This window comes from Heterocephalus glaber, unplaced genomic scaffold, assembly GCF_053883595.1.
Source record: "Heterocephalus glaber isolate CG9 unplaced genomic scaffold, H.glaber_assembly_v1.0 deba00000281, whole genome shotgun sequence".
In the NCBI taxonomy this organism is placed as follows: Eukaryota; Metazoa; Chordata; class Mammalia; order Rodentia; family Bathyergidae; genus Heterocephalus; species Heterocephalus glaber.
Window position 1 is genome coordinate 34,679,321 of NW_028258139.1, and position 25,973 is coordinate 34,705,293.

Here is a 25,973-nt window from a genome sequence, read left to right on the forward strand (position 1 = left end):
TAAACATATGCTTTTTTGTCTTAATTTTTAAAATTTACTACAATAAAAGACACATTGCCATTAGTCCCCCTCATAATACTCCTCACTCTTTTTCAGCTAGTACATGTTGTAATATGTAGTGACTCCATTTATCATGGGGAGTTCATACATGTACATAATATATCCCAGCTCTCTCTTTTTTTGGCCTGAACTCTACCCACCCCCCACTCTTCCCTACTCTTGGTCCCCTTACCATTTGTGAAAGCTCTATTTTCAGTGTTTTGTTCTTCAGTTCTTTTCTTTCCACCCCTTTTCCCTCCTTTCCCTTTTGTGAACTTGCTCTTTGATCTGATGATAGTCTAGATTATATAAGCTAAGAGTTCTTTATTATTAAGACACAGTTTTTAAAAATGAACATTTAATTACAAGTAATGTTTTCCTTCCTGCAGTTCCTATGACTGTCTGCTTGATGACCCTTTTGAACATGATTGGCCTAAACTCCCAGAACTTCCTGGAATAAATTATTCTATGGATGAGCAATGTCGTTTTGATTTTGGTGTTGGTTACAAAATGTGCACTGCGGTACGTTACCCACAGTCAATTTAAAATTTTCATCATGAAATCTGTTTGTGAACTTTGCAGGCAGTACAAGTATAAAAATAGCCACCAACTATCCTGTGTTTGCTCTGTGTTTAGATGCAGAAACCATATGTATTAAATATGCTACCTTATTTAACCCTCAGGATATAGTAGGAGGAAGCAGATAAGCTTTTATTTTATGGAAGAAAAAGCCGAACTTAGAGGATAAGCAACTCACCTTCTGCTGGAGAGGGACGCTCAGCTTTGCTCTGAGGCTTTCTGGCTCCAAACCTTTACATTCTCTTCTTTCCCTAACTTCTCAGAGATGACTTAAGGATTAGATACATTGCTTTGCTGTGGTTACATGGCCAGGGTTCTCCGTGTTTGTGGCCATAGGAAGGGTTACGCTGGTATACAACAAAATGTCAGCTAGTGTCACATGGCATCATCAAGGTGTGGCAGTACTTGACTGTGTCTCCAGCACTCTGAACGCTGAGGTGAGAGGCTTGCAACTTCAGGCCAAGGATAGCAATTTCATGATTTAACCAGACTCTGTCTCAAAAATAAAACTAAATAAATAAACCAAAGTAAAGAAGGCCAGAGAGGCTGCTCAATGCAAAGGCCCTGGGAGGGAAAAAAAGAGATGGATGTCATTGTCTGTGTGGATCAAGTCCTAGATCTGACATTAATTAAATGTGTGACCTCAGACATCTTACTTAATATCTCCAGCTTACTTATGTGTAAGATGTGAATAACAGTAGTATTTATCGCAAAGGTTGGAGTGAGGATTCAAGGTGGCAATGTAGTTAAAATGGTTAGGACAGTGAAAGAACATAATAAATGCTCCATGGAATCCATTAAAGCCAGTGTTCCATACAACTATTCAGATTGGAGGTATGTTCTATTACATTTCCATGCCAGTCTTTTTAGAAAATAAGAAAGAAAGGGTTTTTATATGGTTAAATACTTTTGTGTTACTTCCAGAAAATAAAAGTATTTATTGCTATTGAGAAGAAATTGATCCACTGTTTGAAATCTTCCATATACAGCCAGTTGGCCCGTCTGTAAGGTATACACTGTGAGCTCCTAATTACCTGTATTGGTGTTTTGGACCTGAGAATTTTAAAGCTTTGTGTTAATGTCATGGAAAAGTACAAATTTTAGAACAAAAAAAAATGTGGTCTAAAATGAGCACAAATAAATTGTACCTGTGAACATAAGGCTATGTATGGGTTAATTACCAAGTTAGCAGTATAGGTTATAGATACATGGATATATTGTGTTTGCTATTTTTTTAAGTATTTTGAGACAAGATCTCATTGTGTAGTCTAGACTGGTCTTGGACTCACTGTGTAGTCCAGGCTGACCTCCAACTCCTGGCTGTCCTCCTGCCTCAGCCTCCCAAGTGCAAAGATTATAGGCGTGTGCCACCATGCCCAGCTATGTTTGCTATTTTTAAAAACTCTAGCTAAAGAATGGTAAAGATACTTACATTCAGAGAGAAAAAGAGCAGATGAAGAGTACATACATGTGAGTGTGCTTGCATCAACATCTGGATATTATAATGCAGTTTCTTAGGAAATTAAAAAAATATTTTAAAGAATGAGAAAAACCAAGTTCTATCCTAGTTCTGGTAGAATCCTGTAACTGACTGTGATCTTAACTTGTGGCCTCTATTCTGCAGCCAGCGTTGGTGTACAGATCAAGTACTGTGTATGAGAGGTGCTTTATAAACTGTATGAACATATCCTGATATTTTGTTGTAAGGGAACACCTCATCTTACACAGAAATCTGACAAATGTTTTCTACTTTCTAATTATGAGCTTTTTATTATTTATATCTACCACGTTCATACCTACAGGAATAAAGAGAAGCTATTCTGATAGCTTGAGTGCTGTCAAGCCATTGTAATAAGATTTTGTATTTCAGCTGTTCATAATAATTGTTAACACATTTTAAAATTCCAATGTTATCTATTTGAAAGCCTGAGAGTACAAATGACATGGGCAGCTACATTGAAAGTTGAGCAGAAAAACCCCAGACAAATCATTGTTTATAACTGTTGTTTTAAAAAATAAATGTATTCTACTTGGAATCTTTTTTTTTTTTTTTGAGACAGGGTCTTGCTATGTATTTCAGGCTGGTCTTGAACTTGTGGCAAGCTTCCTGTCTCTGCCTCCTGAGTGCTGGGATCACAGGCATGCTCCACCACACCCAGCTCTGGTTGGAATCTTATGTAGTAATTTTTCTTTGTGATCATAACTTTGGCCACTAACTTGAATTGAAAATATACAAAAAACAGGTCATGCTGAAACTATGGGGCATGTAGTGTGGGCACGTGTCATGCTGTCTGGAGTTTAGAAGTTTGTTCTCTCTCTTCCAGTTCCGCACCTTTGACCCATGCAAACAGCTGTGGTGCAGTCATCCTGACAACCCCTACTTCTGTAAGACTAAGAAGGGGCCCCCTCTCGATGGCACTGAATGTGCTCCTGGGAAAGTGAGTATGTGTGTAAATAGTAGAGCATCACAACATGCCATATGATCGTCATTTGAAAGTCCGGCCAGTGCTCCATTCTTGTGGAAGCCACAGTAGTGTGGCTCTTGTACAGGCCCAGTAGGATGGTATGTATTGGCTTCCTGTGGCTGTTGCAATAAATTACCACAAATGTTGTTGCTTAAAAACCAGGAATTTATTCTTTCATGGTTCTAGGGGCCAGAAATTCAGAGGCAGTTTCACTGAGCTGCAGTCAGTGTGCAGACAGGGCCACTTCTCCAGGCTGCAGCAGAGTCTCTGTTCCTGGCTACCCAACTCCCTCCACCCAGCGGCTGTCCACGTTTCTGGCCTGTGGCTGCAGCACTGCGGTCTCTGTCTCCATGGCCAGATTGTCTTTGCTCTTCTGCATGGCAGATTTCCCTTGGCCCCTCTTAGAAGGATATGTGTAGTGGACCCTTTTTCCAACTAAAGTCACATTTACTGGTAGATTAGGATCTAATCTAATCTAACCTTTGGGACCACTGTTCAGCAGAGTCTCTGCTCTATCGCCCCCACCCCACCCCCCGCCAATTGGTTTGATTTTACGTATTGGATCCCATTCTTTGTAACAACTGCCTGGAAATAGTCGTGTGAGTGTATACAGCAGAGTTGGTCTTGCTCCTCAGGGAAAGATGCCCAGAGGTTTTAAATCTCAAATTGTGTTGGCAGGACTGAAAGCTCAGAAGCTGGCAGAGTGCCAAGCTATGCTACTCAAGGGCAAAGATCTCAGAACAAAGGCATGTTAAGAGCACAAGCCCAAGAGCCTTACTAGTTTAGAAATAAGATATTGTAGACAGGACAAAAGATGGCAAAGAAGATTAATGCAGCTTTTAGTTCTTTTAAAGATCAAATTAAAATGTGTACAAACTTACTTGTGATCAGAATTATGCGTAATAATAAGACCTATGATTACAAATACTTGCATTGTGTCCAACTCTATGCTAACTGTGATATATAATACTTTTCTTTGGGAAGATTTGGTAGCACAAAATATTGTCTAGAATGAAGAGAAATAATGAGGTAATCAGTTCTTACTTGATTAAAGAATGATCTTCTGTAATCAGCTCTTGATATGCAACTCCCTTAAACGTAATGGTGTTGTATTTAATTCTACAAAAGTCAAGTTTAAAGAAAATTATTTTATTGTATACAGTAAGAACACTCAAGTCAAAATGTTAGGAAGGAAACTACGGAGTACCTTTCGAATGCCTACTGTGCTCGGAGAGCTGTGACAAGGCCCTCTGGTGTCAGGGTGCAGTCCCCACTTAAGTGCTCCCCAGTCAGGGGCATGCACTATTCATGAACTTTTCTGGACCTTAATTTCCCTCATCTAAAAGAGTAAGGTCATTATCTGACCTATCAGGATCATTGTGAATTAAATTTTATAATTTGAAACCTGGATATGGTATTGAATGTTGTGCTGATTATTTTCTAAGTTGAGACATGTTCTTGTGTCCACCATTTTAAGGGAGCATGTTGCTCACAGAATACCCTGAGATGGTAGAGGTAGTGAGGATGAAAGGTAGGATGACACCTCCTGGCAAAGCTGGATACTCAGAAAACCACTGATCATGATGTCACCCCCAGTTAGCTAGTGATTGTATCACTTAAAAAGTTGTCTGAGTGAATGGTATTTTAATTTTAATTTTATAATAAAAATACAACCCTTAAGTTCCCCTTCCATTAGGGTGTCTTAAGAGTATAATTGCTTTTGGATATTTTGAATTCATCATTACCTAGAAAAAAAGAAGCAGAAGTGAATACTTAGGTGGTTCTTGGGTAACAACTGCAGCTTCAGTGTCTGCATGATTTTCATACGGCCTTTGTCAATGTCCTCAGTGGTGCTACAAAGGACACTGCATGTGGAAGAATGCTAACCAGCAGAAACAGGATGGCAACTGGGGCTCCTGGACCAAGTTTGGCTCCTGCTCACGGACGTGTGGAACTGGGGTCCGGTTCAGGACGCGCCAGTGCGACAGCCCGACGTGAGCAGTCTCTGTAACCCTTGCATGTTCCCATAGACTGGAAGGGGCTTTCTATCCTGTCATCCTGCCATTAGTATTCTGTTTCATGCAGCTCATATAAAATACAGGACCCAAAAATGAATGTTCACAGTTCATGGATAAATCATGATTTATGTATCTTGTGAAGATTACGCAGTAATGGAGAACCTTGGTTGAAGAGAGATTTTCTGGAGAGAGTGCTATTGAGAGTTAGGGCCCAGGAGGGAGTAGATCACAATGCCCTTACTTAGTGCGGGGCCTGGGGAGCATCTTGGGGTGGTGCCGGCCATGTCCCCCAGGGAAGCACAGTGGCCGCACAGAAGGGGGAGCCAAGGCAGTGACAGGTGGCCAGGAGCGAGGGGAACGCATTCTTACACTCTTGCTTGGGCTGATGTCACTCAGTCCCTTTTGTGTGCTCTGCAAACTGTTTTCTGAAAGAGAAAAATCATGGAACTATTAAACTTAGGGTGTCTTCCCTGGTCTGGGGTTAACATGTGGCAGCCCTTTATCTTTGCAGCAGGATGTCTGAGCATGTCTTTGATGAGACCATGTGCACCTCCCTTCATGTGGCACTGGAGAAAGCAACACAGACAATCAAAATGATGATAATAAGTGTAGCTTAGCTTTGCTATAAGCCAGGGTTTATCATAAGTACCCTAAATATGTTACCTCATCGAATCCTCAGTGTTTCTCAATGGAAAATAGTATTGCTATTTGCATTTTACACAGAAGAGAGGCATAGAGCTATGACAAGAGTTGCTCTGAGTTGCATCTTTGTGTTTTATACTTGTTAGAGACTGTAAGCTTCTTGAGCCTATGTGCATGCTTTTTCTTCCTTTATGTGGGAGGAACTGGCTCTGGTAGAGTTTGAGGTCCTCTGCCCCACAGCAGGAAGAGCAGGAGACTGGGGAGGGCCGGCCGGGTGGAGGAGGAAGCACAGACTCATTCCTGCTGTGGGCAGCCCGGTGCTGGCTCTGGGCCCCACTCAGTGTCTGCGGGCTTTTCCAGCGTGGTCTTTCCTGCAGGCCCATCAATGGTGGTCAGGACTGTACAGGCGTTAACTTTGAGTACCAGCTCTGTAATACGGAAGAGTGCCAGAAACACTTCGAGGACTTCAGAGCACAGCAGTGCCAGCAGCGGAACTCTCACTTTGAGTTCCAGGGCACCAAACATCACTGGTTGCCGCATGAGCACCCTGACCGTGAGTACCCCCACTCCTCCTGCCTCAGGCCAGCACCTCACCCTTGGGCTAGGACCCCACCTGGTAACAGGGAAGCCGGCACTCTGAGGTCCAGGCGCCAGGGCTTCCGAGTACAGGTGGTTTCTCTCTCTAGAGGTAGAGATTGTGCCCAAGACTTCCTGGAAAACAGCACAACCACCCTCACCAAGGAAATGCCTGGTAGGAAGGGATGCCTGGGAAAGATGCTGAATTCCCTGATTCAGCCAAAATCTCTCTACAGGGAAATACTTCTGCATAAGTGTGATCTTTCCTTTCAGAATAACTAGAGAGAAATACAGTTCACGTATAGCTGGGTCAGATCCAGGAAAAACACCATTACTTAGTAACAAAAGGCACTTTGTAGCTTTTTGCTTTTATATTGCAAACTAGTTGTTGAAAAGTAAATTTGGAACTGGGCATGGTGGCACACACCTGTAACCCCAGCACTCGGGAGGCTGAGGCAGGATCATCGCCATGAATTCAAGGCCAGCCTAGGCTATATAGGGAGTTCAAATCCAGCCTGGATTACATAGCAAGACCCTGTCTATCTCAAACAAACAAACAAAAATTTAGAAATTGCCTGTTGTTTCACTTCTTACCCTTGAATTCTTGGTAAAATGTGTTCAAATAGTAACCTCTTGCCATATTTCTTATGGGTAAATAAAAGTTACATAATTATGTGATTTAATACATTATGGATTTAGTTTAAAGCTATTTTACAGGAAAGGTGAATATGCACAGGAATTCAGTGTTGCAGTACATTCAGAAGAAATGTATTATTTTGGTGAAGTGAGGCATATAAATTATATTTAATTAATGAGATCCCACGAAAGGCACAAACTATGCTTGGTGGCTGAGTTGGACCAAAGAGAAACCCTGTCAGCATTCTGAGCGTTGCTAAAATATAGCTTGGAGTTTGGTGAGTCTGGAGCTGCCCAGTGACAGGGGAGCCCATTCCCTCTCTCAGGCAGCTGGGGTGGAGGATGAGTCATCACCCACTCACTGTACAAGTATGCCAGGTGTGCCACTGGCTGTGTGCACTTCCCTCTTACTCTGTGCTGTATTCACTTAGTGTATTCTTTAGTTGTCAGGGACCTATGCTGAAACTTTGTATTTTAACCGTGAAGTATAAACTATGCTGTTCAAACATCCTACTTTACCTACACAGTTAATTTGTCTTCCTCTCATGCAGCCAAGAAGAGATGCCACCTGTACTGCCAGTCCCGGGAGACGGGGCACGCGGCGTACATGAAGCAGCTGGTGCACGATGGTACCCGCTGCTCCTACAAGGACCCCTACAGCATCTGCGTGCGCGGCGAGTGCGTGGTGAGTGCACTGCCCCCCCGCGGCCGCCGCCGGTACTGCGGGTTGCCTGTCCTGATCCCTCAGTAGATGAGATGAATCCGAGATACTGTGCTTAGTAAAATGAGTCTTTGGTCACTGGTGGAATCAAGAGTCTAGTAGTTTTCCCAGTTTCTAGCCACACACCTTTTCTGCCGGGGCCCATCATTGAGGTCACAACCACTGGGAACCATGTGTGTGCTTTGAGTATTTTAGTGGCAATGGGCTGTAACTAAAATTCAAGGTCTTAAAAAAGACCCAATGCTAAAGTGTTTTATCTTTTGTTTAAAAGATAGTAGAGTTCTTTCTCCCTCTCTTTCTAAATTGATTCTAAGTGTAAACATTATGTTCCACATCAAAACAAAAATTCTAGAGAAACAACTTTGTCCCATTTTATCCTTCCTTTAAAAATGAAGCTCATTTCTTGCTGATATTGAGTTAAATTCATATGAAATTATTCTTATTAGCTGAAACACATTAACTCCTAATGTCTGCTTCTTTATTGCTTCACCATAACTAAAATATACTGATCCTCCAGTGTTGAAGTAAACACCCTCAGCGTCTATGCCTGGGTCTCTCTTGTATTGCTCTGCTATGGCCTCGTCCGTTGGGCATTTGTAAAACAAAGATGTGTGTGGCTTGTGGTGCTGAGGACCAGACAGCCCATGGGCAGAGGCTGGCATGTGCTGGCTAGCTGCTGAGGGTGTGCCTGCTGCCTTATCAGGGCAGAGGGGAAGGGAGGTGGCTTGTGATGGGGAGCCAGAGGAAGTCACTCGTACAGTGAGCCACCTCTTCATAGCAACTTCGGTTTGCTCTTGAAGGCAGCGGCCTCACGGTTTCCACACCTTCTTCACCCCTGCCCCCCAGTGCTGTCACAATGAGTAAATTCCCAGCACACACTTTCTGAGGGAGACACATACAGACCCTGACCCTTTGCCTGGCAGAGAACCTAGTGCATGAAATGTGTGTGCTTTCATTACTTTCCCTGCTCATGGCCATGCCAGTCTTACAAGTGCAGTGGTGTATGGTGTAGTGTCATTATTCTACATTGGATTACCTTAAGGACCTACCCCGTCCTGAAAACCTCCAGTGGTCATCTGTCCAGTGAGTGTGAAAGTGTAAACTGATTCTGTGCCTTCCACAGCCTCTGCCGTGCCCAGCAGGACTTATCCCTACCGTGCAGCATTCGCCTTCCATCCACATAAAGCCTCTTTCAGTCCTGACCTCCAGCCCATTCCCTTTGAGCACATGGTTCCCCCATTCTGCCCTAACTCTGTGTTCCTCCAGTGTGGTACACTCTGTGCTCCTGACAGGCCCTGTGAAATGTCCAGCACTTTCGTGAAGCCTTATCTCACATCCTCCCTAGCTTGTACAGACTGCACTGTTGTATACAGTGTATGACCATATCGCTAAGTATAGTTGAAGTTATATATAAGGTATAACTCACTGTTTTTATTTATCTTTATAAATATGAAAGCAACAAGGGAAAAAACACTATATTTTTTGGTTTTATTTTGCTCTCCCCAGCATCAGCTATGTCTGTGCTCCAATAAATGTTAGTTTGAGATAATTATGGTAGGATAAACACTTCACTGGGCTGAAGACATCTAGCCATTGTTACAAGAGTAGAACTCATTCAATTGCACACTTTTTCTTTAGAGGACTGAAGCAAGAAGTTCTGTGATGTGGGGACAGTTTGGTGCAGATGCACTGGCGGTGGCTGTAATTGAATGAATGTTTTGTCATTTACTTGTGTGAGGTTGTGTGCCTGGCACATTAAGAAGTAGCCACACTTAACATCTTCTTTCCCCAGAAAGTGGGCTGTGATAAAGAACTTGGCTCCAACAAGGTTGAGGACAAATGTGGTGTCTGTGGAGGAGACAACTCTCACTGTCGAACTGTAAAGGGGATATTTACCAGGACTCCCAGGAAGCTTGGTGAGACTGGGCTTTCATGTGTAATACACTGCTCTATTATGACTTGTGCTTTTGAGACTTCTTTAGCAGTGTAGCATTTTCTCAGTAAACATGACAAAAATTACCTGATGATTTTTTAATCTAAATTAGCTCCTAAGGAACTATTTAAAATTTTTAAATTCATACTCTGCAGCATTTATGAGAAAATATCTACTGAAAACAAAATCAGTATCAATTATAGTAGTTAGCTAAAAGATGTACTTTGTTTTATTTTACATTTTTAATAAAATGGAGGTAAAATTGATGCCTACCCTGCTGCGCAAGAGCAAGGACCTGAGTTGGATCCCTGGTACCAAAAAAAAGAAAGAAATTTATGCCTACTGTGAATACCTGTTGCACATAAATTGTTGGCCAGGACTTAAAACATTACAAGCCTTTAAGTAAATATAACTTTTTAAAATGCTACATTGGTTTGACTTCTTTTATTTTTAAAATGAACATTTTATCCTGTGTTTAAATTAATAAATCTGGGATCTATATTTCACATAATTTAAAAATATTTATTTAAAAATAATTTGAGATACAACCAAAAAAGTAATCTGACGTCTGATTGCTCAGGTGGGAACTTTTATGCTTCCTACACTATCAAGAACATGAACTTAGATACACATTGATGGTCCAAAAGATGGAACTAAAAGCTATCTTCATGCAAAAAATCGTATGTAAAAATATTAGTAGTTTTATAATACTCATTGGAATTTTCATTAAAGATTTGGATCTAAACATTTATTATTGAATAATTTCATGAGTTTGTAACAAATATTCAGTTATTCAATAAGGATTTATTGGGCAAATGCTTTTAGAGAGTAAGCATTTAAATATAAAATTGATATGGTGCTTTCTTGAAGATTCTCCTACTATATCTTCTGGTTTCAGTGGAGTCATATGTAATGTTCTCCAGCTCACTGTAAAATAATGAACTGTTCATTGTTTAGTGCGGTTACATGTTACTTTTTTGGGTGCAAAATAATTAATTTGTTTTATTTCCAGAGTGAGATAATTAAGGAAAAAAGGTTTTTCCCATGATCACTCGTTCTATAATATATATGATAAGGTAACGATACAGTTTTTCACATACTTCAAAAATTATTCTAAACCAGCAAATTAAGGTCAAAAGAACATGAGAAAATGTTCAGTTATATACATTCCAACTGTTCAAAGATAATCTAACATCCATCTCTCTACACTAATGTCATTGTAGTAATTCAATGACTAATTAACCTTTTCCAACAGGGAAACATTTAAGCAAGAGGTGCCATAAAGAATTCGAGTTGCTGGAAAATGAAATCTGCAAGTATTCAACTTCAAATCACTTACACCATTTTGCATTCAAACGTAGTCTTGCTTTCACTGACTATTAACAGTTTATTGCCATTAGCTAACTATTATAAATATATTTTGACTTCAGCACATAAAATTACAGAACATATTTTATATCTTATTTAATGAAATATATAAGGCTTATGGGATAGTCAGTGAAATAGCAAGACATTGGTAAACATGAAATCTCCACTAATTAAAGACATTCTATTTAAGGGAAGACAAGAGGCGCATTCACTTTACCCAGAGGAGCTCGTAATGTTTCTCTTGGTGAAACAAGAGAAGCTAAAAATGTACTGGGTAAGTTGTAGAAAACTGCAGAAAAATGGGCATCCATAAATGGCATCAAGCTGTTTTGCTGTATGTGGCATTTTAAGCATACTCGTTCTATATATCTGTCGTGATATATTCATGCAAAAATGGTACATTTTACATATTGGACTTCAGCTTAGGACACCCTGATCCACCAGTGGCTGCTCCATTTCCGAAGGACACTAATAAATATAGTGAAAAGCGGAGTAAATTTATCCTTAGGCACCTATTAATTGTACATAGACAAATGAAAAAAAAGTTTTTCCTAATTTTATCAGTAATTTTGTATTGATCACTAAATTTCTATCAATACTCATTGTGTATTTTATGTTATGTGTTCCATAATGTACTGAAGGTATAGGTTATAATCTTCATGTATTCACTTATTTTTGATGGAAATATGATATAACATCTTGGTCTATTTGTCCTGCTGCTGATTTATGGTTAGGATCTTAATGCAAAATGATCTTAAGATAACTTTTGAGACATGATAATATTAAATTTTGTCATGTATGACATTGACAGTAATAGGAATGATTCATACTTTTTAAACCCAGAGCAACCAGTTTTTAGCCTCTTGATTTTATCATTTCCAGCCTATAAGATTGAGCTTAGGGTGAACAGAAGGCAGTATGTGAGGGATACCTGGCACAATTTTCAACCCAAATGGTTTGCCAAAATCTACAATACATACTTTAAAATAGCCCCACATAAAACCTGTTTAAAACTTTGAAATTCATTGCTAATCACTAGAAAAATAAAACCTGCTCACCAGTTTTTCTTTTATAATTTTTTAGAATAAAGTAGACTCTTCAGTATGAAAATACTTCCAATAATTAATAGTTGAACTATTTATAATTGTCATGTATGCATTTAAAACAATGTGTTTGGGCAGGAAGAGTATCTCCAGAAGTTCAGCACCTAAGGACTTTTATTAAAAATTTCCCCCACTTTAAAAGGGTGGTTTAGAAAGCTAGCATCACCTAGAGGGACACAGAGAAGAATAGTATTTGCCTGAGTTGTTGTTGACACAGTTGATAGGTCAACACAAGAGAAATGATTAATAAGTTGGTTTCAAGATTAACTTTTTCTCTTACTTAATTAAAGTAAATTTACTCTGTCTCGGGATGACACAGTGCTTTGGAGTTAACATCTGAAACCGCTTCATCCAGTTTATGGATGCCCTCTTAGGCAGGAACCTGAGGAGTCAGTGCTGCACTAACTATGGTTGTTGCTTTGTTTCTTCTTTGCTTCCTCCTACATTCAAAACACATGCACAGGGTACCTTAAGATGTTTGATATCCCCCCTGGGGCTAGACATGTGTTAATCCAAGAAGACGAGGCCTCTCCTCACATTCTTGGTAAGTGTTCTGTGAGCTGGCTCTGCCTTTAACATTCATTTGCACATTGAAATGTCAAAGAAGTCACATGTACAGGTGTTGTGTCTGTGTGTACGAATATGTGTGCACATGCAGGCGAGAATCAAAATTATTGTAAATGCCTTACTGAATATTATGTGAGTTTTGTCATTTCTCCCAACTATTTTTACTTTAAAATAAGAAAAAAACTTTAATTTTTGGTAGAGAATGATGATTGGTTGTAATGACACGAGGGAAAAACAAGTTTGTATTCGTTATGCACTTTTTGGTCTGTATTAAGGGATGAGAATAATACCTTAATAAAATTTACTAAATTAAGTAAGAATACCAGAAAAATTTATATTTATGTTAAAAATAGTCAGTTGATTCCATACTATATACCTTCCCTTATTTTTTTTTTGAACTTAAAGTTCTTTGAGTAAAAAGCAACCGTAAGTGGGTTTTGCTAGTCTTATGTTAAAATTTCCTAATACTCTATCTGAAAAGTGTCAGGTGGCTTTTTTGATTGGCACATGCAGATCTGTTTGCAAGGCTGAGTGTAATTTCCAAAAGAAGATTCTTTCTTTTTTTATGAGAGCATTATATAGAATTGTCACTTTAATGGAATCTATGTGTAAATATAAACAACTTTTACATACCGAAACACTAAGATTTTTGAAACTTAGGTATTATGTTGACTTAAAAATGAATTGTTTTATAATGTTTCATACAATTGTTTTAAAAATATTTAAATTATATTCACTACTAGATGCCACTGCCTCCTGACATCCAGCCTTTGTCCTTTTTCTAGTGTTTCAAATTCCTTATTTTTCATCATAGAATTCAGACTATTACTCATGGACTAATTAGGCTAGTTTAAAAGCTAAAGGAGAATAAAAGTGTTCAATGAGAATTATATTGTCAGTTTTTTATGGTGCTGGAATCCAAGGCCTTGCATGTGGTAGGCAAGCTCTCTGGCACTGAGCTACATAACCACCTTTTGCAAATTTTCATATTTTCTACCCATTTTCAGTGATGGCAATCATTATGAAATGTTGTGTTCTAACATATCCTTACATGCTGACATATATCTTCAAAATTTCTGTTCATTTATTATTTTTACCCATTGGCTAGCATTTTATTTTATAATACATAGTGGCTGTGATATAGTGAGAACTCTATTAGCAGTAAGCAGCTTTTCCTGGCTGTAGGAATGATGTAGTAGGTGATGTGGCCTTAGAATTTTGTAACTGTCAGAAAAATGACTGGCCTATAAATCTGTTTAGGTATTTTGAGTGACTACAAATATATTGACCAACTTAAAAATGATGATACTATAAAGAAACCATTATGTTATATTCTATTTTTAAAAAACTGTCTGAATTACTGGAGAAATACTGATTATTGTCAAAATAGTCCTGGCTTTCTACAGAAATATAGAGGATAAATGAGTTAAAAACTGTTCTTCTCTTTGACAATGTTTTCAAATTAGAATATTTGCAAACATTATTTTTGCTTATTTAACTGTCTTGCGATGGTGTTGACTATTTGGAAATGCTTCTTGAGAGTTTTTAATGCCTAACAACAGAAATGAGAATAATAATAGAACTAATACTCATTTTGATTGCTTGATCCTAATTAACATAGTCACTGATTGATAGAAGGGGACAGACTTGCCATGGATCTTCAAGTTGTAATATGATTAAAATTAGAGATATGCTTGGTTTACCTATTTCCCTTCTTTAGCTATCAAGAACCAGGCTACAGGCCACTACATTTTAAATGGCAAAAGGGAGGAAGCCAAGTCACGGACCTTCGTAGATCTTGGTGTGGAGTGGGATTACAGCATCGAAGACGACATTGAGACGCTTCACACTGATGGGCCCTTGCACGATCCTGTTATCATTCTGGTATGTGCTCTTGTAGGCATTCTGAAGTTGACTCAGCTTATAAATTTGCAATTAATTTTTCTGAAAACACTTACCTTGGGCATTAGAATATTCAGTTGCTTGTTTTTCATAATTCCATTTGTTATCCCCCAAATCTTTCCACAAAATTGTCATATATTTTAATATATATTATAAGCTGAAAATTACATCATAATTTTTTTCTCTTTTTTCATAATTTTTTTACTTAAGTAAAAAGTTATGTTTTAGGAAAACAAAAAATAAAAAGTAGGATCTTATATTTACTCACACATTTACCAGGCAGGTGTCAGGTGACGGGAATTCTTGATTGGGCTCCACTGAAGACAATCAGATAAGTAAACATTTGTGTCTCATGTCAGAGAGCTTTTGAACTGACCGGCGCCAACCTGCTGTGAAGGAATAGCCAGCTACCTGGCCAGGACATGGGGGACCTGCACTCCAGGGTCATTCACTGGGTGACATTCACATCACTGCTCTCAATGTGATGTGTCATCTTCTCCAGCAGCTTTTTAAAAAAAATAACTTTATTATCAAACACACACACACACATGCAAAAATTAAAACTATTCAAAGAAGAACAGTCAAGGGGAAAAAAACTAAAATAATATTCAAATACAGTAGAACTCAACCAAAACAAAACTGCAAAGCACTTTAAACATTTTTCCATATAACTTAAAAAAGCATCTCAAGCACCAACAAGACACCAGAGGATGTGATTTGTTTCAGAAAGATCCCCAAAACTAACATTGAACAAATAGTGGTCTGGAAAAAACAGTTAGCTACTAGACTCCATATAAGCCAAGTTTCTCCCTAATTTAAATTTCGATACAGACATATGACACACGATGGAAACACAATCCAAGAAATACGTTATTAGGCAATTTCATCCATGTGTATCCTTAAATTACACTCTCAGTTACTCACACCAGAGAAACTATCCAGTATTTACACGTGTGCCCTATTTATTTCGCTTAAGAATATGGCCTCAATATGCATCCATTTAGCTATAAATATCTCTAGTTTCTCATTCTTTATCACTGAGTAGTACTCCATTTTATAAAAAAAAACCCACATCTTCCTTATCCAGTTTCCAGTTGATGGGCACTTGGGCTGTTTCCTAGCTTTCACTATTACGAACTGTGCCGCTATAAACATGGGTGCACATATATCACTGTGATATTCTTTTTTTCTTTTTCTTGTATTTTTTTATTCTTAAGTTCTTTTATAGGTACATTTTAGGTATACAATACGTTTACATTTATCATTGGGTGCTTGTACCTGTACATGATGTATCTTGGTCCTTATTTTTTCCCCATTACCTGTGCGCCCTTCACCCCCTCCACCCTTCCCTATTTACATAGACTTCATTTCCAATTTTTTTCCTTTTCTCATAAATTTTCCTTTCCCTTCCTTCCTTTTCCCTTCCCCTCCCATCAACCCTACCCCTTTGGACTTTTCTTCCTATTTCAAATGATCAATTATTCATTTTAATCATTTTAACCCTTATTTACACTTTCAGTTTCTCACACTAGAGAAACTATTCGGTATTTTCACGAGTGTCCTATTTATTCCACTTAAGAGTATGGCCTTTATATGCATCCATTTAGCTATAAATGACTCTAGTTTCTCGTTCTTTATGGCTGAGTAGTACTCCATTTTATAAAAAAAAAACACATCTTCTTTATCCAGTTTCCAGTTGATGGGCACTTGGGCTGTTTCCAAGCTTTAGCTATTGCCAACTGTGCTTCTATAAACATGGGTGCACATGTATCGCTGTGGTATGATTCTTTTAATTCTTTTGGGAAGATACCCAGCAGGGGGATAGCTGGGTCAAATGGGACCTCTAATCCTAGTTCTTGGAGGTATCTCCATTCTGATTTCCACAGAGGTTGCACCAGTCTGCACTCCCACCAGTAATGGAGAAGGGTTCCTTTCTCCCCACAACCCTCCAGCATTTCTTATTGGATGATTTCCTAATAGCAGCCATTCTTTATGAGATGAGATGAAATCTCAGTGTTGTTTTCATCTGCATCTCTTGAATAACCAGTGATGATGGACATTTTTTCATATATCTATCTGCTGCTTTTACTTCTTTGTCTGAGAAATGCCTGTTCATTTCAGATGCCCATTTTTGAATTGGGTCTTTGAATTTGGGGGGTCTAATTTTTTTCGTTCATTATATATTCTAGATAGTAGTCCTTTGACTGAGATACAGTTGCTGAAAATGTCTTCCCACATTGTAGGTGGTCTCTTAGCTCTGTTGGTGGTTTCTCTTGCAGTGCAGAAGCTTTTTAATAAGATAAGATCCCAGTTGTTGACTGTTTGTGCAAGTTCCCATGCCACTGAGGGTTTGTTCATAAAATCTTTTCCCATACCAATGACTTCAAGAGTTCTACCTAACTTATCTTCCAGCAAATTTAGTATTTCAGTCTTAATATTTAAATTTTTAATACACTTCGATCTTAATTTAGTGTGTCATGATAGGTATGGGTCTAGGTTTAATCTTTGGCAGGTTGAAATCCAACTTTTCCAACACCGTTTATTAAATAGTCTATCTTTCCTCCAATGAGGGTGGTTGGCTCCTTTGTCAAAGATGAGGTGGCTGAGCATATCTGGAGTCATTTCTGCATCTTCTAATCTATTACACTGATCCTCGGGTCTGTTTCTTTGCCAGTACCATGCTGTTTTTATCACAGTAGCTTTGTAGTATAGTTTCAAGCTGGGGATTGTAATACCCCCAGCCATATCTCTGTTGCGTAAAATTTCTGTTGCTATTCTAAGTCTCTTCTGGTTCCAAAGGAATTTTTGGATTGTTTTCTCTAGTTCTGTGAAATATATTTTTGGTATTTCAATAGGCATTGCTTTAAACCTATACAATAGTTTTGGAATTATGGCCATTTTCACTATATTGGTTCTTCCTATCCAGGAACAATGGATGTCTTTCCATTTTCTTTTTCTTTTTTTTCCCCCATTAACTTTATTGGTACATTTTAGGTATAAAATACAGTTACATTCATCATTGGGATCTTGTACCATTACATGAGTCTCTTGGTTCTTATTTTTTTTTCACCCTTCCCTTGCCCTCCCTTCACACCCTCAACCCTTCCCTATTTGCAAAGAACTTGTTTCCATTTTTTTCCTCTTCTCATATTTTTTCCTTTCCCTTTTTTCCCTTCCCCTACCCCTCCCAATTCCCCTGCTCTTTTAGCCCTTTTCTTCCTGTTACAAAATATCAGTTGTACATTTTTTAAAATTACAATATTAGATCTAGGAGACATTACCACAGCTTTTACAGAATTTAAAAGGATATAGAAAGCATATTACAAAAATCTTTTTTGAAATAAATTTGACAACTGCTAAGAAGGACCTTGGAAGACAAATTAATGAAACTAACTCTGGAGGAAATATAAAATTTGAATAGCACCTATTAAAGAAAGCATATTCCTAGCTTGAAAACTCACCTACATGACAACAGCAGGCTCATAAACATTTTAACTGATAAATTATATCAAATACTTAAAGCAGAAAAAAGAAGGAACACTTCTCCCCTCATTTTAGGAACTCAACATTGTGCTAATCCTAAAACTGGATAAAGATAATAGAAGAAAAAAGTATGAACATAGATAGAAATTTAACAAAACAATTAGAAGTCAGATCTGGCAGTATGTAGAAAGTGGTTTTGTTATAGGGATGGCAGTGTTGATTCAGCATTGGAAGATCCACCCCAAAAAGTCATCATTTTAACAGAGGAAAGGAAAAAGCCATATGATCCTGTCACTAGTTGGAGAAAAAGTATTGGACTAAATTCTACAGCTGTTCATGGTAAAAGATATCAGGAGACTAGAAGTAGAACAGAAACTTCTCAACAGATTAAAGACATGTACTCCATACTTCCAGTGAGAACGCCTTGTATGAATGGAGAAGATACAATGCTTTCTCCTTAAGGTGGGGAACAAGGGCAGATATGCTTACTCTTTAACTGTCCATTAAATTTTGAAACCTAGTCCCCACCAAAATAGTCTGGCAATAAAATGACACAACTAGGATAGGATTGGCATGGCAGAAGCAAAATCTTTATATGTAGATGAAATGATCTATAGAGAAAATACTAAGAAATCTCTAGGAGCCCCAGAACTTGTACTTGAATTTAGCAGGATTAGAAAACACAAGGTATATATAAAAAATTCAGGTCTGTGTATACTTGCTATAAGTGAAGAATTGGATGTTGAAATTTAAAAGTTATGTATGAGTACAAAGGACCTAGAAAAGTTAAAAACAAAAACAAAAACAGTGTTGGAAGATGTTTAGCACCTAATTTTAAGACTTCTTCTAAAGCTACAGTAATCAAGGCAGTGTTGGTGTAAGGAAAGACATATAGATCATTGGAATAAAACAGAGAATCTAGAAATAGAACCACACATATATGGTCCACTGAGTTTTGAAAGATTATTTAACATTCACATTTTATAGAATATAAACTCGATTCAAGAACCGAGGAAGAGATAGTGTTTTCAGCAAACGGCACTAGAACACCTGGTATCCGTATATAAAAAATTAACCTCAACCCTTTTTTTCTATACATGAAAATAACTTGAAGGGATCTATGAACCTAAATAAGAAAGCCTAAAAGTATAAAACTTTAAGAAGAAATTATAAGGGAAAATATTTATGTATTCATGGTAGGCAAGAACTACCTAGGCATAAAAAGGACATGATGTATAAAAGAAAAAAATTGATAAAGGAGATTCCATCAAAATTTAGAACTTTAAATGACATCATTAAAATGAAAAGTAGTCCTTAAACAGACCATATTTACAATGCATATAACCTATGACCAGAATATATAAAGAATTCTTAGAGCTCATTAAGAGACAACCCAATTAAAATGTAGACATAAGAAGATGATAAATAGTATAGCACAAGGAATGGTGTGCAACTCTAGAATCAGCAAAATACTAATCAGAACAATAATAAGATTGAATTATACACTCATTATGGAGATGAAGTTAAAAGTTTTAAAAGCCTTGTCATGGCTTTTTCTTTTTGTTGGATTTTCCCCCTTTGTGTTTAATTTGTCACGCCCAATGGATTCATTCTGCTGGGTTTCCTGGGGTTGTGATCCTCATTGTGTTTTCCTAGGGTATTGTCTAAAATTTTTTGGAGTGCTGGGTTGGTATTCATGAAATTCCTGAGGTGCTCTTTATCATGAAAGTATCTTATTTCTCCATCCATTTTGAAAGATAGTTTTGCAGGGTACATCAATCTGGGTTGGAGGCTGTTTTCCTTTAGGGCTTGAAATACATCTCTCTCTCTCCAAGCTCTTCTTGCCTTGAGGGTTTGCATTGAGAAGTCTGCTGTGATTCTGATGGGCTTTCCTTTGTGCATGATTTGTTTCTTTTCTCTTGCTGCTTGTAGAATTTTGTTCTTCTGTTGGAATTCTGGAATCCTAACTATTATATGCCTATGTGTAGATTTTTGTTGATCAAGGCTAACTGGAGTCCTATATGCCTCACTTATCTGTATGTCAAGTTCTTTTCCCCTCCTTGGAAAGTTTTCTGCCATCACTTCTGTGAACAGTTTTTTTTTTTGTCATCTACACTCTCTCCTCTTTCTTCATTGACTCCAATCAGTCTTATGTTATTCTTCTTTGGATTGTCTAGCAGCTGCTGGATTTATTTCTCATGTTCCCTTACAATTTTAAAGCAGTTTTTCTTTTCTTCCTCACTAATTGTAATCTTATCTTCTATATGTGAAATTCTATCCTCACATTGGTTCATTCTGCTGCGCAGACTTTCGATGGAGTTTTTAATCTCCCGGAAATCTGTTTGTATCTGTTTTATGGATTCCATTTGTTTCCTATGTTGGGATTCCATCATGTTCCTCAGATCCTCTATTTTTTTTATCTGTGTCCTCTAGATTTATTAAGCATGTCTTGCACCATGAGCAAAATCTTTGCTGTTATCTGACTAATTATTTCTGATTTCATTTTTCCCAGATCGTCTTTTGTTGCCAATTCAGAGAGTCCAGGTGGTTGAGTGTCAGATTTTTCCATCTGGTTTCCCTTTGAGGTTGCTGTAGGTGATCTGGAAGTCTGTTTTTCAGGCTTGTTTATGTGTCTTCATATTTCCACGGTGGGGGGGGGGTGCTTCTGGCGCCCACGTGGCTCACCTTCTCTGCCCTAGGAGCTTGGGATGGCAGCAGGGGAGCTTCCTTCCAGGTTCTGAGACCTGCTCAGCTTCTCTGCCCTAGGAGCCTGGGTTGGAGATGGGGAGCTTCCTTCTGGGTGCTGGGACCGGCTCACCCTCTCTGCCCTAGGAGCCTGGGATGGAGGCGGGGAGCTTCCTTTCAGGTGCTGGGACCGGCTGAGATTCTCTGCCCTCAGAGCCTGGGATGGAGGCGGGGAGCTTCCTTCCAGGTGCTGGGACCGGCTGAGCTTCTCTGCCCTCAGAGCCTGGGATGGAGGCGGGGAGCTTCCTTCCAGGTGCTGGGACCGGCTGAACTTTTCTGCCCTAGGATCCTGGGATGGAGGCGGGGAACTTCCTTCTAGGTGCTGGGACCGGCTGAGCTCCTCTGCCCTAGGATCCTGGGATGGAGGTGGGGAACTTCCTTCTAGGTGCTGGGACCGGCTGAGCTTCTCTGCCCTCAGAGCCTGGGATGGAGGCGGGGAGCTTCCTTCCAGGTGCTGGGACCGGCTGAGCTTCTCTGCCCTCGGAACCTGGGATGGAGGAGGGGAGCTTCCTTCCGGGTGCAGGGAGCGGCTCATCTTCTCCACCCTAGGAGCCTGGGATAGAGGCAGGGAGCTTCCTTCCAGGTGCTGGGACCTGCTGAGCTTCTCTCGTCTTTCCATTTTCTTACATCCTCCTCCATCTCCTTTTTCAAAGTGCTATAGTTTTCAGTGTAGAGGTCTTTTGCTTCCTTTGTTAGATTGACTCCTAGATATTTCTCTTTTTTTGGGATGCTATTGTAAAAGGAATTGTTTCCCAAATTTCTTTGTCAGTGAGTCTGCTATTTGTGTATAAGAAGGCTATTGTTTTTTGAGTGTTGACCTTATATCCAGCTACTCTCTGAATCTGTCAATTAAGTCTAGAAGTCTTTTGGCAGAGTATTTTGGGTCTTCTATGTAAAGTATCATATCATCAGCAAATAATGACAGTTTAACTTCTTCCTTTCTTATCTTTATTCCTTTTATTTCTTTCTCTTTTCTAATTTCTGTTACTAATAATTCAAGAACAATATTAAACAGGAGTGGTGGGAGTGGGCATACTTGTCTTGTTCCTGATTTTGGCATAAAAGTTTTCAGTTTTTGACCATTTAGTATGATGTTGGCTGTTGGTTTTTCATAGATAGCCTTAATCAGGTTGAGATAAAGACCTTCTGTTCCAATTTTGTATAGGGTTTTTTATCATGAATGGGTGTTGTATTTTGTCGAATGCCTTTTCTGCATCTACTGAGATGATCATATGCTTTTTGTCCTTCACTCTGTTAATATAGTGTATTGCATTTATTGATTTACAAATGTTTAACCATCCTTGCATCCCTGGGATAAATCTGATTTGGTCAGGGTGTATGATCTTCTTGATGACCCTTTGTATTCTGTTTGGCAGTATCTTGTTGAGGATTTTTGTATCAATATTCATTAGGTAGATTGGCCTGTAGTTCTGTTTTTTGGTTGTGTCTTTCCCTGGTTTTGGAATCGAAGTAATACGTGCTTCCAGGAATGAATTTGGAAGCTTTTCTTCCCTTTCAATTTCCTTGATGAGTTTAAAGACTAATGGTGATAGTTCTTTAAGTGTCTTGTAGAATTCAGCAGTGAAGCCATCAGGACCAGGGCTTTTTTTTGTTGATAAATTTTTTATTACATTTTCAATTTCACTCATTGTAATTGGGTGTTTAGAATTTGTATATCTTCTTAATTTAACTTTGGTAATTCATATATATCTAGGAATCTGTCCATTTCTTCTGTGTTTTCTGTTTTATTAGAGTACAGTTTCTCAAAGTAGGTATTGATGATGCTTTGGATTTTTGCTGGATCTGTTGTGACTTCATCTGTTTCATTCTTGATTGCATGGATTGGAGCCTTTTCTTTCCTTTTTTTGATAAGGTTGGCTAAAGGTTTATCGATTTCATTTATTCTTTTGAAAAACCAGCTCTTTGATTAATTAATTTTTTAATCGTTCTCTTAGTCTCCATTGCATTGATTTCTGCTCTGATCTTCATAATTTCCTCTCTTGTATGAGCTTTGAGTTTGTTATGCTCTTCTTTTTCTAGGAGCTTGAGGTTCTGCATTAGGTTATTTATTTGAGTTCTCTTTGTTTTCCTTATATGGGCATTGACTGCTATGAATTTCCTGCATAGTACTGCTTTCATATTGTCCCATAGATTCCTGTACGTTGTACTGGCATTATCATTTACTTGTAGAAACTGTCTAATTTCTTCTTTAATTTCCTCTGTCACCCATTGGTTGTTTAGGAGGGTCTTATTTAAATTCCATGTGTTTGTGGGAGTTTTGCAGTTTCTTATGTCATTGATCTCCAATTTTATTGCACTCTGGTCTGATAATATACAGGGGCTAACTTTAATTCTTTGACCTTTACTTAGACATGTCCTATGAGCTATGATGTGGTCTATTTTGAAGAATGATCCATGTGCAGCCAAAAAGCATGTCTATTCTGATTTTGTCGGGTGGAACCCTCTGTGAACATCTATTAAGTTCATTTATTCAGTAGCTTGGTTCAGTTCTAGAATTTCGTTGTTAATTTTTTGTCTAGATGATCTGTCTAATTGTGATAATGGAGTATTGAGATTCCCCCACTACAGTTGTATTAGAGCTTATTTGGTTTTCATGTCCATTAATATTTGTTTTGTGTAGTTGGTGACATTTGTATTTGGTGCATATATATTTATAATTGTCATCTCTTCCTCTTGGACTGTTCCCTTCACAAGGATGTAGTAACCATCTTTGTCTCTCTTAATTAGTTTTGCTTTGAAATCTACTTTGTCTGCAAATAAAATTGCTACCCCTGCTTTTTCTGGGTTCCTGTGGCATGGAGAACTGTTTTCCATCCTTTTATTTTCAGTCTGTGTATTTCTTTTTGAGTTAGGTGTGTTTCTTGTATACAGCATATTGTTGGATTTTGCTTCTTAATCTATTCTGTCAGTCTATTTCTTTTGATTGGCAAATTGAGACCATTAACATCGATAGTTATAATTGATAGATATTGACTCATCCTTGTCATGATGTTTTACTATTGGTGGCTCTTTCATTTCTTGTCCCCCGCCCTTTCCCTTTAGTTTCTTACCTTGCTTTCTGGCTTCCCTCTTTTGGGCCTCATGAAGTTGTGATCTTCATTGTCTTTTTCTAGGATATTGCTTAGGATTGTTTGGAGTGCTGGTTTGGTATTTATGCAATTTCTCAGGTGTTCTTTGCTGTGAGAGTATCTAGTTCCCCATCGCTTTTGAAAGACAATTCTGCAGGATACAACAGTCTGGGTTGGAAGTTATTTTCTTTTAGGGCTTGAAATACTTGACTGCAGGCTCTCCTTGACTTAAGGGTTTGTGTTGAAAAGTCTGCCGTGGTTCTGATGGGCTTTCCTTTATAGGTAATTTGTTTCTTTTCTCTAACTGCCCATAGAATTTTGTTCTTCTGTTGAGTTTCTGGGATCTTGATTATTATGTATCTAGGTGTAGATTTTTTTGGATCATGGCTAGTTGGAGTTCTATGTGCCTCACTTATCTGTATGTCCAATTCTGTCTGGGAAGTTTTCTTCTATTTTTTCTGTGAACAGTTTTTTATGTCAATTGTATTTTCTCCTGTTTTTTCATGGACTCCTATCAGTCTTATGTTTTCTTCCTTGCGTCATCCAGCAGCTGCTGGATTAATTTCTCTTGGTCCCTTACTATTTTTAAGAAATCTGTTTTCATGGTCCTTAACCGCGATCCTGTCTTCTATGTCTGATATTCTATCTGCAGAATCCCTTAATCTGCTATGCATGCTTTCAGTGGATTTTGTAATCTCCTGAATATCTGTTTGAATCTGTTTCATGGATTCCATTTCTTTCTTACGTTAGGTGACCATTGTTTCTATTTCTTTCTTATGCTGGGCATTCATGGCTTCCAGCATGTTTCTAAGCTCATCCATTTTTTTAATCTGTTTCTGTTCTAGAGTCTCTAATCATGTGTTTCATTTTGCTCACCATCTCTGTAGTTATCTGGGAGATTATTTCTGCTTTGAATTTTTCTAGAGCCTCATTCATCTGTTTTGTTACTTCCTGTGCTATCAGTTCAGGGTGTCCTGGTGGTTGGTTATCAGAGTTTTCCACCTCGTTTTCCCCAGAAATTGTCTTTTGTGGAGTGGATGTCTAGTTTGTGACTTGCTTAAGTGTCTTCTCATTTTTGATTTTGGTACTGTCAGTTAAAAGTCAATGAGTCTCTGTAAGCCAGCCACAGACCCGTGAGACCCAAACAGACCTCTGACTGCAAGTCCCAAACTGAGCTCCCTGTCCTCCTTCAGGGCTGAACTCGGCAAGGTTCCACTACAGGTTCCAGCTGTCCCTCCCCTGAAAACAGTCCAGGTTCAAATGGGAGGTGAAGATCCCTCCAACTTACCAAGTATGGTGGTCTGGTGTGCCTTTCTTGCAGAGATTCTCTTCAGTTTTCCAGTGGGCTTCAGTTTTCATCAGGGAGCCTGAGAGAGGCCCTCTCTCTGTTGTTCACTTCTGCAACTCAGGACAATGGCCTTTATGTCCCCCTGTGCCTCTTTAGTGTGGAACTAGGTAGCTGCACATCCAAGAGGCCAGAGGCGGGGCGGGGAGGATGGTGGTGGGGGTTGTTGTTACAGGTGCCTGCACAGCTAAGCCTGCGGCTGATGGGCCTGGGGGGGGGGGGTGTCCTCACGGTCTCCTGGATGGGAGTGAGTGGGGCAAGCCGGACAGAGCAGGGCCTCCAGCAGCTTTTTAAATAATTTCTTTTTATCATTTCATTTTGTTTAGTGGTATGCCTAGGAGATAGCTGTGGTGCTCTTTAGCTGTCATGCTTGGAGTTTACTGAGAATCTTTCTAATGTTTTTTGTTTTATATACTTCAGGCTGGCCTTAAGTTCCCTATAGAGCCCAGGTTGGCCTCAAACTTCAGGTACAATCTTCCTGCCTCAGCCTCCCAAGTGCTGGGATTTCAGGCCTGTGTCACCATGCCTGGCAGGATTTGCTGAGAATCTTAACTCTATATTATTTCACCAAATCTGGGCCATTTCTCACTGTACTTAAGGTAGCTGCTGCCCACTTTTTCTCATTTCCCCTATGAAACTCTTTTACCTGTCAGGTAAGGCAAGTGAAGCTATTCCATAGCTCTCAGGCTCTGTTCATTCCTTTATAATCTTTTAAAAAATGTATTCTCAAATTGGATAATTTCTCTTAAGCTATTTTTGAAT

At 38.8% G+C, this 25,973-nt stretch overlaps 1 protein-coding gene across 1 annotated transcript in view; it reads left to right on the top strand.

Annotated features, from left to right (window-relative positions):
• Adamts3 (ADAM metallopeptidase with thrombospondin type 1 motif 3) overlaps positions 1-25,973 on the top strand; it is a 343,729-nt gene that overhangs the window by 292,901 nt on the left and 24,855 nt on the right. Inside the window, exons 11-18 of the mRNA XM_087185304.1 lie at positions 429-561; positions 2,943-3,056; positions 4,932-5,077; positions 6,121-6,296; positions 7,507-7,640; positions 9,469-9,592; positions 12,544-12,624; positions 14,368-14,531. Coding sequence (XP_087041430.1) covers positions 429-561; positions 2,943-3,056; positions 4,932-5,077; positions 6,121-6,296; positions 7,507-7,640; positions 9,469-9,592; positions 12,544-12,624; positions 14,368-14,531 — 1,072 coding nt within the window. The remainder of the gene's footprint in view (positions 1-428; positions 562-2,942; positions 3,057-4,931; positions 5,078-6,120; positions 6,297-7,506; positions 7,641-9,468; positions 9,593-12,543; positions 12,625-14,367; positions 14,532-25,973) is intronic.